The 14784-nt window shown below is 40.0% G+C and overlaps 1 protein-coding gene across 1 annotated transcript; it reads left to right on the forward strand.

Moving 5' to 3' along the window:
* The first annotated feature begins 297 nt into the window (after window positions 1-297).
* On the forward strand, window positions 298-13006 carry LOC125289229 (von Willebrand factor A domain-containing protein 7-like). The gene is made up of 15 exons (XM_048235969.1): window positions 298-368; window positions 1430-1605; window positions 2023-2274; window positions 2580-2667; window positions 2823-2946; window positions 4709-4881; window positions 5111-5223; window positions 6966-7082; window positions 7437-7682; window positions 8552-8678; window positions 8788-8943; window positions 10142-10231; window positions 10364-10623; window positions 10794-11084; window positions 12599-13006. Exons 2-15 carry the CDS (start codon window positions 1438-1440, stop codon window positions 12923-12925), a joined length of 2532 nt encoding a protein of 843 aa, XP_048091926.1. The 5' UTR covers window positions 298-368; window positions 1430-1437; the 3' UTR covers window positions 12926-13006.
* Window positions 13007-14784: the final 1778 nt, after the last annotated feature.

The following is a 14784-nucleotide window of genomic DNA, read 5'->3' on the forward strand; positions in this document are numbered from 1 at the left end:
AAATGAGGATGAAGTCATGATTCCTTTTATTGATATTGATGTTATTGTGATATTAAGCATAGCACTCTATTGCTTTGTTTGATAATAAAAACAGTGAATTAAAAAGCACAAACACAAAAAGTTAGTAAATAATAGACTGCCTGCAATTTTGAGGCATAGCCTTTGAGCTGGCATTGCGTAAACATGATGAGAGGGACAGCATGAAACAAGTTAAAAAAAAAAATTCTCAGAAACACAATGACCATGCAAAAAAATGCATCCGTTTCATTTCCCCATCACCACACACATACACACATACCAAACCAGCATTTTTCAGTTTATTTCTTCACCTTGCACTCGGCACGTAACATCGCTCCCTAAAGATTAAGGTAAGATATCCTTGAGGGATTACACTACATTACTTAATGGATTTAGGATTAATAGGATAATGCATTTAAGGATTAATAACTTATTTCCATGTGGATAAACACATGCTTTTTACACAATTACAGCAGTATGCATGTTGTGCTTTTTACATACTGTAAGCATAATATCTAGATGTTTGTATGATCTGAAGTCTTAAATGCATATTTTAGCTATTCAACCAGTCCTCTGATCTACTGTGAATGCAAATGTATGAAATGAAGGGTACAACATGTAACTATAATATAGGGGTCCTTTTCAGCCTATGAACTGACATTCTTTTAAAAATAGATACAGTAATGTTGTTCATGAAAATATTTTTGGGTTAATAGCGCAATAGCCTTTGTATACTATATCATTACATAAACTATTTCTGTATCATTCATCATTCACAAGTCATCATTTAAGGGGAGGGGGGCTTTTTGCATCTGTGCCTAGGGGTTCATAATCCATCCATGCCTATGGCCATCAAAAGTTTGGAATGCCCTAACTGACTGACTTAACTAATGACTTGTTTGTGATTTTTAATAATATTTTTGCATGATGGGAAATGTATTGAATTTCTGTTTGGGGGTCCCCCAGACCCCACCACATTTGGTCCCAGACCTCGCCACAGATTTGGTCCCCCCCAATGTTGATATCATGGCTACATCCTTGCAGTACCACACATACTATCCGTACACATTATACAGCCATACATATACTGTCCATACAAGTCCCTCACCATGACCACTTTGCTCACCTTCACCATCTCTGTAAGGCTGTAAGAATACACCTTGGATCGTGCTCATTATTTCCTGTATCCATTATTGTAATTCCCTTTTCATCGGTCACCACCTTTTGTCTAATCATGTAAAGTGACCTTGGGTTTGTGAAAGGCACTTTAAAAAAAATGTAACTTTATTATTATTTAATCATAATAAACCATTTTCATACATTGCTGCGCTATCTCACACAGAAGATGAATCACTCGTTAAAGATATTTACATGCACCTTTCCTGCTTTTCTGCATCTCTCACTGTCACAGAGATTACTATGGGCACAGGACACACCCTCTGGCTCTTCGCACTCTTCTCCACCCTGAGAGGAACTCTGGCCACTTCCCACACTCACCTGCAGATGACGGAGAACGCCATCATACAGTCCACAACGGCCGCCTGCCACTCTCGTGCTCTGCGCACGGGAAAGGCATTTGTTCTCCCTGTAAGACGTTTGGAGTCACTCTGATGGTCATGTTTCCTGTAGTTTAAACTCATAAAGTCATATAGTAGAAATACCTGTTCAGAATTAATTACTCTATTGTCTCATTAATTCAGAAAATTAGCCGTTTTTAATTAATGAGATAAGTATGTTGATTCAGAAAAAAACAGGTGGAAAAAATGTGATGCATTGCAGTTGCGTAGGCTACAGTTACCAGTTCTGTCAAGTGAATGCTTTATAGTTCCAATCAGTGATGACTGAAAAAATTGAAATATGTATGAATGAATATGAATGTAAAAGTATGTATGAATATATGCATGTAGCCTACTATCTATCTATTTATCTATCTATCTATCTATCTATCTAACTAGTAACAGTAGCCCATAAATAAGGTGGTCTTACAAATCTCATTTGTTGTAGCCTGGGCCAGTGTCAGCAGAGGCTCTGGTGAAGGCCTGCACATCCTCGGCGTCCGCCATCAGTTTTCGAATGGCCATCAATGAGATAAGCCTAACTAAAGGAAGCACCAGGCTGGATGACCGTCAGTCTGTGACATTTGCACAGTGGCGTAAGCTCATTACAGACGATATTGCTGCCGTAAAGTCGAGTATTCAAAAAAAGAACTTTGAAGCTGCGAGAGAGAAATTAGGAGAGGTTCTCCATGCCCTACAGGTAACTTTCTGAGAGTGTCTTGCATAGCTTTCATGAAATCATTGAAATAGTTGAATCACGTCAAAAACAGAAGTAGCCTACTTAAATCAAGTCAAAATATAACAATATAATGAATATAACACTATAATGTTTTAATCTAAAGTTTTGGTCAAAATATAAGTAATGGTTGTTGATATTTGGTTTTTAACACACTCAAATTAAGTGTATTAAAATGCTTACCAACAAATTCACAATAATTACCAATATTTTCACCAAAACTTTGACCAAGGCTTCAGTGTAAATGCATATGGAAATGTGCCTTTCAGAATGTTTACGGTCACGGTGATCCGATTGAACTGGAAAGCAAGTTGCCCTACTCCACACTTATAAGACTTGCTGTACCAATTAAAAATGGTATGGTATGACAACATTAACAGCTCATACTGTCTCGTTGTTTTTCTCTGTGTTACGTGTGTGTTTGTGTTTCTCTGTGTTACGTGTGTGTGTGTGTGTGTGCATGTACCAATAGCATGTATGGTGGAACTCATTTGTTGATATGATCTGTTCAGATTTAACAAGCTGGGTAAGACCTACACCTACAATCAGCAAAGAGGGTCAGGAGATCGCCACAAAGGCCTCCGTTGATCTCCTGCAGGACATCAGAGCAGCAGCTGGGGATGCCGACTTCCTACGGTACCACATGAAATGATGTCACAACCCAGCTTGCGCTGGGCCGCAATATAAAGCTGGAAGAGATAAAAAAAAATTGCCCAAAATATATGGAGCTCCTATGGGCATTCATAGGTTGAAATCTAGGAAAAGAATATAAAAACGGCGAAATATAACAAATATAGAAAAAGCATGTTGAGCTCAAGGGTGGCGAGAAGGCAAGTCTGATGATACACTCTTAAAATGAATGTTTTGTCCCTATCTGGACACAGAGATGTGTAAAAAACAACGCAAGTTGTGTTGTTTTCAACACATTCGTTTTAAGAGTGCATGCACCAGTCAGTAATCGGAGGGTGCTTCACTGGCACGGCAAAGCCAGAGGGGTTGTAGAGGTGCATAGCAATGGGCACGTCCAAAAGCCTTGAGCGTGCTCTAGGTAGAGTGCATTTGCCGGATATTACGTCTGACAAGGCTATCCAAAAAGTCAGCATTCTCCCTTGTTCTCCCTTTTACTGCTGTAGAGACGGACAAGGACTCTGACAATGACGTTACTAGCAAGAACGGTACTACCTTGGTCCCTTCCCTTCCTGAGACTGAGAATTGGTCTGGAGATGCTTTGCTCACTTCCCGTTTCCAAGGGGCATAACCAGCAGTGAAATTAAACAAATACACCATCAGCACCACCATTGGATAGTGTTCAATGCACTTCACAATGCATCTCGCTGCCTTTTAAGATACCTAACAAGAGAATGAGGCAACAAGTGCTGTTTCATACCGATCAAACTCTCTTTTCATGCCTCCTAAGACAACTTCGAACTACCCCCAAATGGTCACTATTGAAGGCAGCTGCAATGTATCCTCTATGCTGCCTATTACCAACAAACAAAAACCGCCCAAATGGAAACAGGGTCTATAACTCATCCTGTCTGCTCAGCACATTTAAAACAAACTTGTGTTTGTCCCTATCTGGACATAGAGATGTGTTAAAAACAACACAAGTTGTGTTATTTTCAACACATTGGATTCAACTTAGATAGATAGATTGAGATAGATAGATACTCTATTGATCCCCAAGGGGAAATTCAACAAATTCACAACTTTATTGTCATTGTGCAGAGTACAAGTACAGAGACAACGAAATGCAGTTTGTGTCTAACCAGAAGTGCAAAAAAGCAGAAAAGTGCAATGTAAAAATGCAATGCAATATAAAAAGTAGTTGGTGCATAGACAGGACAGGACAAGATATAGTGCAGACAGTATACAGTTGTTTTCAGAAGGTGATTTAGAGTAGTATAAATTAAATATAAGTATGTGCAGTGTATTAGCAGTAACTTTATAAGAGCAGAATAAATATGTCTATGTAATATGAACAATGTATGAACAGCATGTACAGATATGTGCAATATAGTGGCAGTACTAGTAGTAAGAACAATATGCAGTGTATTAACAGAATATATTACAGAAACTGAATAAATATGGATATTTAGTATGAACCATATAAACAGATATGTACAGTATGTACAGCTATGTGCAGTGTGTGCAGAAACAGTAACATTATAATAGTATTAATAATATGTGTATGTGCAGGATGAAGAGCAGTAAAATATGGCTATGTATAAGTGTAATTACAGTATGTACATTGGTAAATAAATAGACACTATGGATGGGATAGGGTAGTACAGTTGTGTGTGTGTGTGGGGGGGGGGGGGGGATGTCCGCCTCCTTAACATTAGTTTTAAGACCGAACCTAACCACGTCTTCCTTCTCCTCTTGCTCTTCCACTTAGGCTGATGAGGATGAGTCAGACCTCCATCGCGATGTGCTTTGTGATTGACACCACAGGGAGTATGTCAGATGATATTAGTTTTGTTAGACAGACTACAGCCACCATCATAGACAGCAAGAGAGGCACTCCTGACGAGCCCTCCGATTACTATCTGGTACCCTTCAATGATCCAGGTACAGTCTGTTTTGTCTTTGGTGTCTATGTCTTTAAAAATTATGTTTGGACAAGATGTGCAATGACCACATGAGTTTCCCCTTGTGCATTGGATAATAAAGTTCACCTTGACCTTGACAGTTCAATAAATTAGTACATTTATTGGATATTGAGGGGGAGGTGGGGGATAGTGGGTAAGCTTGCCGTTATGTATTATTGCTAATTTTCACTTTTGGACTCTTTTGCAAGCTTTTGGACCTTTTTTTAAGACTACTGTTGCAGGAGAATTTCAGACGCGCATTAATAGTCTTACAGCTGACGGGGGTGGAGATGAGCCTGAAATGTCACTGTCAGCGCTTCAGGTATGAGGACAAATGAGCACACTGTTCACTATAGTATATAAGATGAGCTGGATAGGGTGCAGTATACATAACCATTTATTAATTTAGCAGACACTTTTATCCAAACCAACTTACATATTATGTAATTTATATTACAAAGGGCAATGTCCTGGAGCAACTTGGGGGTAAGTGCCTTGCTTAAGGGTACAACGGTGGAAGCTGGGAATTGAACCCACAACTTTTCAGGCTACTGCATGTTAGCCTAGCTCCTTAACCACGAGGCTACCACCCATATATGTAGAATCCTGTATCATGGATATATCATGATGTGGGGCTATTTTAATTCAAAAGGCCAAGGGAACTTTATCAGTATGCATAGTGTCCTGGATCCATGAAATAACTGGCCTTTAAAAATAAAAATCTGCCTGCCTCTATGGGAATTTAACATTGGGGTGTGCTTACTTATGCCCCCTGTATTTTAAGGAAAAACATTTATTTATTTATGATACATTATTCATTTACAAAGAAAATTGGTGTCCTTAAAGGTTGGATTTGTACTCATTTTCATAATTAAGGCATTAAGATACATTTCCAAAAGATTATTTTTTTATTCCTCTTTTTAGTCAACTAGCATGGGTGTGCTAACTTTGTAACATGACTCTAGTAGTAGTAGTAGTATGGTATAGTATGGTACAGTATAGTAGTAGTGTGGTGTTGTATAGTATACTAGTAGTATGGTATAGTAGTAGTATGGTAGAGTATGGTATAGTAGTAGTATGGTATAGTAGTAGTATGGTAGAGTATAGTATGGTATGGTAGTAGTATGGTAGTAGTATGGTATAGTAGTAGTATAGTAGTAGTATGGTAGAGTATAGTATGGTATAGTAGAGTATAGTATGGTAGTAGTAGTATGGTATAGTAGTAGTATAGTATAGTAGTAGTATAGTATAGTATGGTATAGTAGTAGTATAGTAGTAGTGTGGTATGGTAGTAGTATGGTATAATATGGTTTGGTATAGTAATAGTATGGTATAGTATGATATATTAGTAGTAGTATAGTAGTAGTATGGTATGGTAGTAGTATGGTATAGTAGTAGTATGGTAGAGTATGGTATGGTAGTAGTATAGTAGTAGTATGGTAGAGTAGTAGTATGGTATAGTAGTAGTATAGTAGTAGTATGGTATGGTAGTAGTATAGTAGTATGGTATGGTAGTAGTATGGTATAGTAGTAGTATAGTAGTAGTATGGTATAGTAGTAGTATGGTAGAGTAGTAGTATGGTAGTAGTATGGTATAGTAGTAGTATAGTATGGTAGTAGTATGGTAGAGTAGTAGTATGGTAGAGTAGTAGTATGGTATAGTAGTAGTATAGTAGTAATATGGTATATTATTTATTGACTCCTAGGTATCCTCTCTATTGGAGCTAGCATGTTATTCCTCATTTTGTAAGCTGCTTTGGAGAAAAATGTCTGCTAAATTAATTAATGTAAATGTAATGTCATTTTTACACATTCTGATGCTATTTCTAGGTCATTTTTGCATGTTCTAACAAAACCACCTCTAAACATACATATTCACTTTAACAATTAGAGAAGATTAAATCAGATGGATGTGACTGTAAAAAGGGCTTGTGAACAACACATATGTCCAGTTCCAAACTAAAGCAGACAAACCCAGCTAGCCATTATGAGTTTTCCAGCTCCTCAAGCGCGTCTATATTTTCCTGAATATTTGTCTCCTGCTTCTGTGCATCTTCTGTCCAGCTGGCCCTCACGAGTACACCTCCCCATTCAGAAATCTTTCTGTTCACGGATGCTTCAGCTAAAGACACTTCGCTGAAGAGTACAGATCTGGTCCTGATAGAGAAGACGAAGTCAACAGTGAGTATGAGCAATGCTCTTAAAATTCTATCATCACTGACAGGCAGAGGTGGAAAAGTCCAGTAAAAGTCCTCTCACATATTTTCTCCAACCATTTACTAAAGCAGCTGATTCTAATTGGCACAACACCTCAACCAGGTAGATGAGCTAATTAGTGAAATCATAAGTGCACAGGTAGAACCAATACATGGTAGGACTTTTACACCTCTGCTGACAGGTAGGCTAAAATAAAGCAAAACACCATTCCTCTGGTTCACTCTTTATCACTCTTTAGCCACCATGAATTCCGCCGGCCTTCCCTTAATCCACCCCGCTCACTGGTGTTTCTTGTCCACTTCTCCTTCCTCTTCTGAGGTCAACTTCATGCTAACCAATCCGCTGGGAGTGCGGCGTCGAAGGAACGCTGATGAGCAGCTGCGATCTGATGAGCAGGAGCAGGAGCACAAGCAATATGAGCGTGAACGTCGGAGTCTGTCCAATCCCAATTACAGGGTTTACGAGGAGCTGGCCCACGCATCTGGTGGACTGGCTATAGAGGTTACCAAGACAAACCTGCCCAGGGCCACATCCATTATCACTGACGCATCAAGCTCTGCTAAGGTAGGTTGACATTTCTATTGGTAAAAAAGAGAGAAAGAAATTGATAAATGCGATCTGCTAAATCCCACTCACTTTTTACTGTTTTGATATTGACCACCATTGCCTAGCCTACAACATATTTGTCACAAAATGTGCAGCAGTTCCTTGATTGAGAGTAAGCCACCCTTTTGACAGCTATTCATCTCTAGCAGATATGATATAGGATATAATCAGTGGCGGCTGGTGACGTCTTAAGTTGAGGAGAATAGGGTAAACTCATTTACAAATTTTCTATCATTCTATCCATATAGGCTACTTGAGATTTTAATCAAGAATTTGGATTATTTATAAAGATATGTGATGGCTGGTAAAGTAACCTATAGAAGGAGTGAAGCGTTGTTCATGAAGATATTGCATTGTCAATGGCAAACACCCAAAAATCAAACAGTTAAATCAAGCATTAAAACAATGTGTAGGCTACTACAGAATATCAGAAAGCTGAAGAGTAAGTAAGTAGGTAAGTCTTTATTAGGTTCATTGATTGAGCATGATATGTTAAAATCTCACCCACAAAAGCAAGGGCCACAAGTGGACTGTAAGACAGGACAAGACAAAAGGTCTATTTCTTTTTTTCAAAGTTGTCAGACAAGTCACAGTTTATTGTTAAGTTGAAGCGACATTTATCACTTCAGAGATCACCAAACAAGGTTTAGCTATCACTAATGCCATCGCTTTCTCTACAAATTTCAACATGAACAATTGCATCCTTTATTTTTGCCCTTTAGGGGCTCCATAATTAACCATCGGTGTTTTACTATATATTTTCAAAAATAAATATAGCTTGACCGATAAGCTCTGTAACATGTCTTTATTTTTGCTCTTCGGAACAGGTGACCGTTTTCCAAGCTGTGAGGGACCGATCAGAACTATTCCCCTTTCACATGGACACAACATTAAGTCACCTTGCTATCTACATCACTGGGGGCCATATAACATTTACCATCACCAGTGCCATGGGTGAGAAGACCCTTCTGGTCAACCTCAGAAAAGATTATTTAACTGAGTAAAGTGAATTAAAACCTGTTAGCCTGCATGCTAACCGTCCTTTAAAATGTTTTTTATAAAGGTGTCTCTCAGACCAGCACTCAAACAACAGGTGCACTGGGTACCATCAACAAGGTGGGGAATGTATACACAATGCACATCAACGCAGATGTCAAGAAAAAGGGATTATGGGTCATTAAAGTTCAGACATCTCAATCTTACACAGTCAAAGTCGTTGGTAAGACCTATTTTTACTGTTTTGATAAACATGTGCATATCTGATTAGTCATTCAGTGTTATTATCATATTAATTAACATAGAATGTTCAGTAAGGTTTTCCTTTACATATATTTTTACATCCTGAAGTGTGTGGTTATTTTTCCATATTCTCATGCCTACATTATTTGGTTGATTTCAGATTTCTGAGAGAGAAGTTGTTTGGGTTTTTTTTTTTGCACAGACATTATGCGATGGGAAATGTGCTACTCTTCATTTAACTGTTGTTTTCAGCTAGTTTAATGCATTTGTATTATCTCTGTTGAGCTGCTATGAACTCTGTGCTCTTGCCAGGAGTCACTTTCAGCATAAATCTACGTCACCTATTAGCTAGCCTCCAGGTATGTCACAAATCAAAAGGAATATTTCTACAAGTGCTGTGACACAAGTACATCAGTGTAATGAATAATAATTAAAGGCATTTAGTGAAGAAGAGAAATGAGCCAGTGTTGCATTTTGCACTTCTGTCACGCCGACCCTGGCGGACTATTGCGTGACCCTGGCAGACTATTGACCCAGCGTTTCGACATCAGAGGGTGCGTGTGAGGCTCTGTGCAAGACACTTGTGTACCCTCCAATGTTTTGAGATCACATGGATGTGCAGCCGGCCACTGTGCTTCAAGGGCACCAACTATCCAAAACTCATCCCAAACTCATGGAAAAAAGCACCACTTAAATTAGCATGGCTGTGTTCAATACCTTGTCAAGGTATTGGATTGATGTGGTGTCTAGTCCAATTCAAAATCATGAAAACATACAGTGGATTATTTCCACCACATTTAGATCATCCCCTTACCCTAACCTACTGGTGTCTAAAAAAATGTAGGGCCTACTTATCTAGCCTATAGATAACTGGAGGATCATGGGATTTTTTTCTATGTTGGCCTTTAAAAAAGACTGTCCTTTTGTTGTGTTATATTATCAAACTCATGAACATTTTATTCTATGTTAATTCAGATTACTTTTTTATGTATAGGCCTATATAAATCTACATTCTATCTCTAGGCTATTGTTTTATTATAAATTACACTAAACAGCTCTGAAAGGAACATATCTTTATTTTTATGAAATAGCCTATACATTCGGAGATTTCTTTGTCATAAGATTTTGAATTTCATGCTTTCATGAGTATGACATTTTGTGCATGACTACCTTTTAAGGACAAAGCCCGATTGACTTCCTGTACAACTTTGTGGAAGTAAATGAAGGCTCTGACTCATTTGTGGTTCTTGACAGCCGACCCTCTGCCAGTAAGATTGTCATGTTGCTTTCGAGACACAAAAGATACACATCTGTAGGCTAGGCCTACTAAAAATACATGAAAATATTTCAGAATGCAATATGACTGATCTCAAAACTGCCATATTCTGTCTTAATCTCAGATGCGAAGGCCACTTTACTGGTGGCTATCACCATGCCCGACTCTGTGAAAGTAACAGAAGTGGCTATGGTGCCAGAACACGGCAACATTGTGCTTGCAAGTCTTAAAAAGACAGAGATGGAAAGCTACTTAGCGACAGTGAGCAGAGTGCCCGAGGGCAGCTTCGCTGTTCAGCTGAAGGGGACTATCCTCAAAGGATCTTTTGAGATGTTCCAGAGACAGTCCTCCACCCAGCTAAGGGCCTCGGGCGTGACAGTCACAGTAAGTACAGCCCAGTCAAAATGGTCAAAGAAATGGATGAAAGAACTAAAAAAAAGGACAATTGAAGATGTGTCAGAAATCAATTTGCCATGTCAGCTCATTCTAAAAATGACATTCTAGCTGATGTGTAGCAGGAAATAACTAAATTAGTGCGACTGTTTGTTTCCCAGGCTGAGATAACGGCTAACCTGAAGCCCGGCGTCCCGCTTAACATCCCTTTCACGGTAGCCACTGCCCGTTTAGGAGGCAGATTCATTGTCCGAGCGAGGAACGACCGCAACTTCAGATTGTCCTTCCCCTCCAAGTTGACTCTAAGTGCTGGCGGCCATACTGAGAGCACACTGACCATTGTAGCTCCTGCAGGCACCCCCTCGGGCACAGACGTCACACTGACCATTGAGGTCCAGGGTCCCGGAGGCGACATTAATTATGCTGTGCTCCGCCTTACTGTATTAGCTGAGGTAAACATTCTTTTAAATATTTTTTTGGGCCTTATTATGCTTTTCATCTGACAAGACAGTGAAGAGAGTGACAGGAAACAAGGGAGAGAGAGATGGAGTGGGATCGGGAGATGACCAGAGTTACGGTCAAAGATTGTTGTTACGGTACCGATCCACTTGCACGACACTTCATTTTGTCGTGTCGCATAGAGTGGTGAAGTCCCGCCCCTTCTACTTCCGGACGCGAGGCGACTCTCCAATGAAAGGACAAGGTTGTAGGTCCTTTGTTCTACCACAACTGTGCCTGTGAAACTTTGGTTCCGCTTACAAGACCAATAATGTTTTAACATCTTTTCGACCACCTAGTAGTCCATAAAACAAAACGAAACTATATTGAATGTTGGTGTTTTTGGTGAGGATTTGAGATTGCATTGAGTAGTTTAAATAAAACAAGATTTCCAAATGGCTTGCATAGTTTGTTTAGGCTATTAATGTGTTGTATACTGTTAAGTACATGCCTAAAATTGTGGTCCATTTGTGGAAAAACACTTATAATAAGTTAAAACGAACTGAGTATGAGCTGGTAACTGACATCTTAAACAAAACGCCCACACACGACTGAATGTGGGGAGGCAGCGCGACATCTATGCGACACGACAAAATGAAGTTTCGTGCAAGTGGATCGGTACCGTTAGGGCTCCTACACACAGTTGCGTTCCGTCAACGCATGCCAGTGGGTGTTCCCGACGGTAGCTATGCAAATGACTTGAAGTATAACCGTAATTTGATTGGTTGGTGCCGTCCGTAGATTGGCTTGATTGACTCTCAATATTTACATCAGTCTACATTCTTTTGTAACCTTATTCAATCAAATGATTTAAAAGTGCATTGTTTGAAATTGGAATACAATAAATATGCTGCCTGTATATTTTATTTTATTATTGGTTTACAAAAGTTAGGCTACATGAAGCAATGACTTCTGGGAATTTCAAAACCGAATGCGTCTACTTCCTTTAGCACAGGGAATTGCCGATCTAGCATGCCTTGATCCTCGGTTGCGGAGAAGAGCAAGCTCCTTCGCACCTTGTTAACTGCATGTCGTTAATTAAGACACGTTTGTGGAGCGGCTGCTCTGATGGGTTTCCCGTTTATCAACAAAACTACATTCGCGCGCAGCCGTGGGGCAGAAGACGCTTGGTGCCACAACGTTAAACTTGACTTAAATAGTCGGCTGCTGTAAGGTACAATCGTAATTTTTTATATACCCCTGGTCCCCTGTTGTCTCAATGATAATAGCATCTCATTTCAGGCTATATTTCAGAGTTTGCCGTTCATTTGCATTAACATTGTATTTGTCATTTTTGGCGAAGACATGCATTCCTTTAGGGATATTGAACATATTGAACATTCTTTTCTTCATTTACATTTCTTCAGGTAGAGGTTGAGGGTATGCTATGCTAGGATGCTAGTTTCTTGCATGTGTAGATGATGTATCCCTATTGTGGTTTTATCGTTTGGTGTTTCCTCCTTTCAAGGTAACCGACAACTCCCCGCCCGACTGCCAGGTGACCAGTGTGGACGCTGAATGCTTTGGCGACTGCAATTTGTCAACTTGGAAACTGTTCGCCGAGCTGACGGACGGTAAAGGCTCAGGCATTAAGACCATCACAGTCCAGCAGGGCACTGGCACCCTCGCCACAACCGTGAAGCGCCAGGGCGGAGTGGATGTGACCCAGGCCACCTACAGCGCCTCCTGCTGCTCTGAGAAGGTGGAGCTGGCGGCGGTGGATGCCGTGGGGAACGTGGGTACCTGCTCTTGGGCCATTAGGAAAGAAAGCTTTTGGCATCCTTACTGTTCCTGAAGATAGTGCTTCTCATATAGGTATTCAACAGCGCTGTGAATTTTAAATACCTTTGAATAAATACTTGTTTGCATCAACAAACCAGAAATATTGGGTGTTACCTCTTGTTTTATATGGTATCGCACATTTGAATCATGGTCTTGATAAATACAAAGGTATTGATATGATAAGCTGCCAAGACTATACAATTTCACAACATGAAATCTCCACCTATATCGCCAAAAATAATTTAGTATGACCGACAGGCAGACTGTCGCATCGCAAAGAGAATTACGACGACATTTTTAGCAGTCCAGATGTATTCACACATAACAGAGTATTTAAAATGAAGTTCTATACTATATAGCCAATTAATTAAAGTCAATACAATACCTTTTATAGCCAACTAATTAAAGTCAATACAATACCTTTAATTGAATAATTCAATTCAAGTAGTATAAGTCTGTGAGCAAAATCTGAACACACTATGTGATAATGCTGATACCAGCAACTCATATGAAGATGTGGTTCAGGCTTATTCTTTCTCATCAGTCCATGGCCACAGCCCTATCGGTGCTCCTAAAAGATAGGGCTCACCAATAGGTTCAATGTTTCTGATCGGCCTATCCAATTGCATAATTATGTGGATTAAACATATAGGCCTAATCCATATTGATTTTTAAGTTCCCTTACATTGCAACTATTGGAGTCTCAGTTGGATCATCGCAGGCTCAATTGACATAGTTGGTAATCCTGCCATTTTAAGGTCGATTGCTTCGCTTAGTGCAGTGCTTTTTGAAAAACGTTTGTCATCACCAACACAACAGCAGAGGACAGCACAATTTAATAGTCATCCCTTGTGTTTTTTTCTTCAAGAAACTGCCACACATGTTAAGTCGAGTCAAGTCAAGTCGGCTTTTATTGTCAATTTCTTTACATGCACTGGTCATACAAAGAATTGAAATTTCGTTTCTTACTTTCTCATGCAGACATAGACATACTTTAAATACAGACATAGACATACTATAGACATAGCCATAGACCATAAAACATTAAATTAAAGTGCAAGACTGAAATATAGAACATGTATGTATCAAAATAGAAATATAGGACATATATATAAAAAAAATAGAGGTAGTTGTGTTGTATATTTATATAGTCTTAACAGTTACATGAAGTTTAAACTTGTGCTTGTGTGACCTGTATATTTACATTGATATGCAGTATGCAGTAATTTCAAGTATATCAGGCTTGATGTGAAGCAGCAACACGTTAGGCTGCCCAGTCACAGTGCAGTTCCACAGGGCGGTGTTGGGGGGTTAGGGTAGACAGGATCCTAGTTTCCCTAGGTTCCTGGCTGGCTGGTGGGGGGGGGGGGCTGTCAGTGATGGGAGAGTGGGTAGAGTGTTCAGCATCCTGATTGCTTGGTGGATGAAGCTACTTGCCAGTCTGGTGGTGCTGGGGGGGCGGAGGCTCCTGTACCGCTTTCCAGAGGGCAGGAGGCTGAACAGTTAGGTGGGTGCAGGGTGGGTTGTATCCTTGACAATCATTAGTGCTTTGCGGGTGAGGGTGTAAATGTCCTGCAGGGAGGGGAGTGGTGCTCCAATGATCCTCTTAGCTGTGTTAACAGTGCGCTGGAGGGTCTTCCTGTTCTGATCTGTGCAGCTTCCGCCCCACACTGTGATGCTGCTGGAGGCGATGCTCTCGATGGTCCCTCTGTAGAATGTAGTCATGGCGGGGGCGTGGCACTTGCCTTCTTCAATTTGCTTAAGAAGTAGAGGCTGCTGGGCTTTCTTAAGCCAGTGATGCTGTGTTGGTGGTCCAGGAGAGGCATTAAGCTGATGTGCACCCCAGAAATTTTGTGCTGCTCACTCTCTCCA

The sequence above is a fragment of the Alosa alosa genome, chromosome 2 (genome assembly GCF_017589495.1).
Source record: "Alosa alosa isolate M-15738 ecotype Scorff River chromosome 2, AALO_Geno_1.1, whole genome shotgun sequence".
In the NCBI taxonomy this organism is placed as follows: Eukaryota; Metazoa; Chordata; class Actinopteri; order Clupeiformes; family Clupeidae; genus Alosa; species Alosa alosa.

What these genes read in the sequence shown, in the direction of transcription:
- LOC125289229 (XM_048235969.1), top strand. Translation starts at nt 1,438, where the DNA reads ATGGGCACAGGACACACCCTCTGGCTCTTCGCACTCTTCTCCACCCTG. An exon ending in GGGGATGCCGACTTCCTACG is followed by an intron (nt 2,947 to 4,708) that starts GTACCACATGAA and finishes TCTTCCACTTAG; the next exon opens with GCTGATGAGGATGAGTCAGA. An exon ending in GGTACCCTTCAATGATCCAG is followed by an intron (nt 4,882 to 5,110) that starts GTACAGTCTGTT and finishes CTCTTTTGCAAG; the next exon opens with CTTTTGGACCTTTTTTTAAG.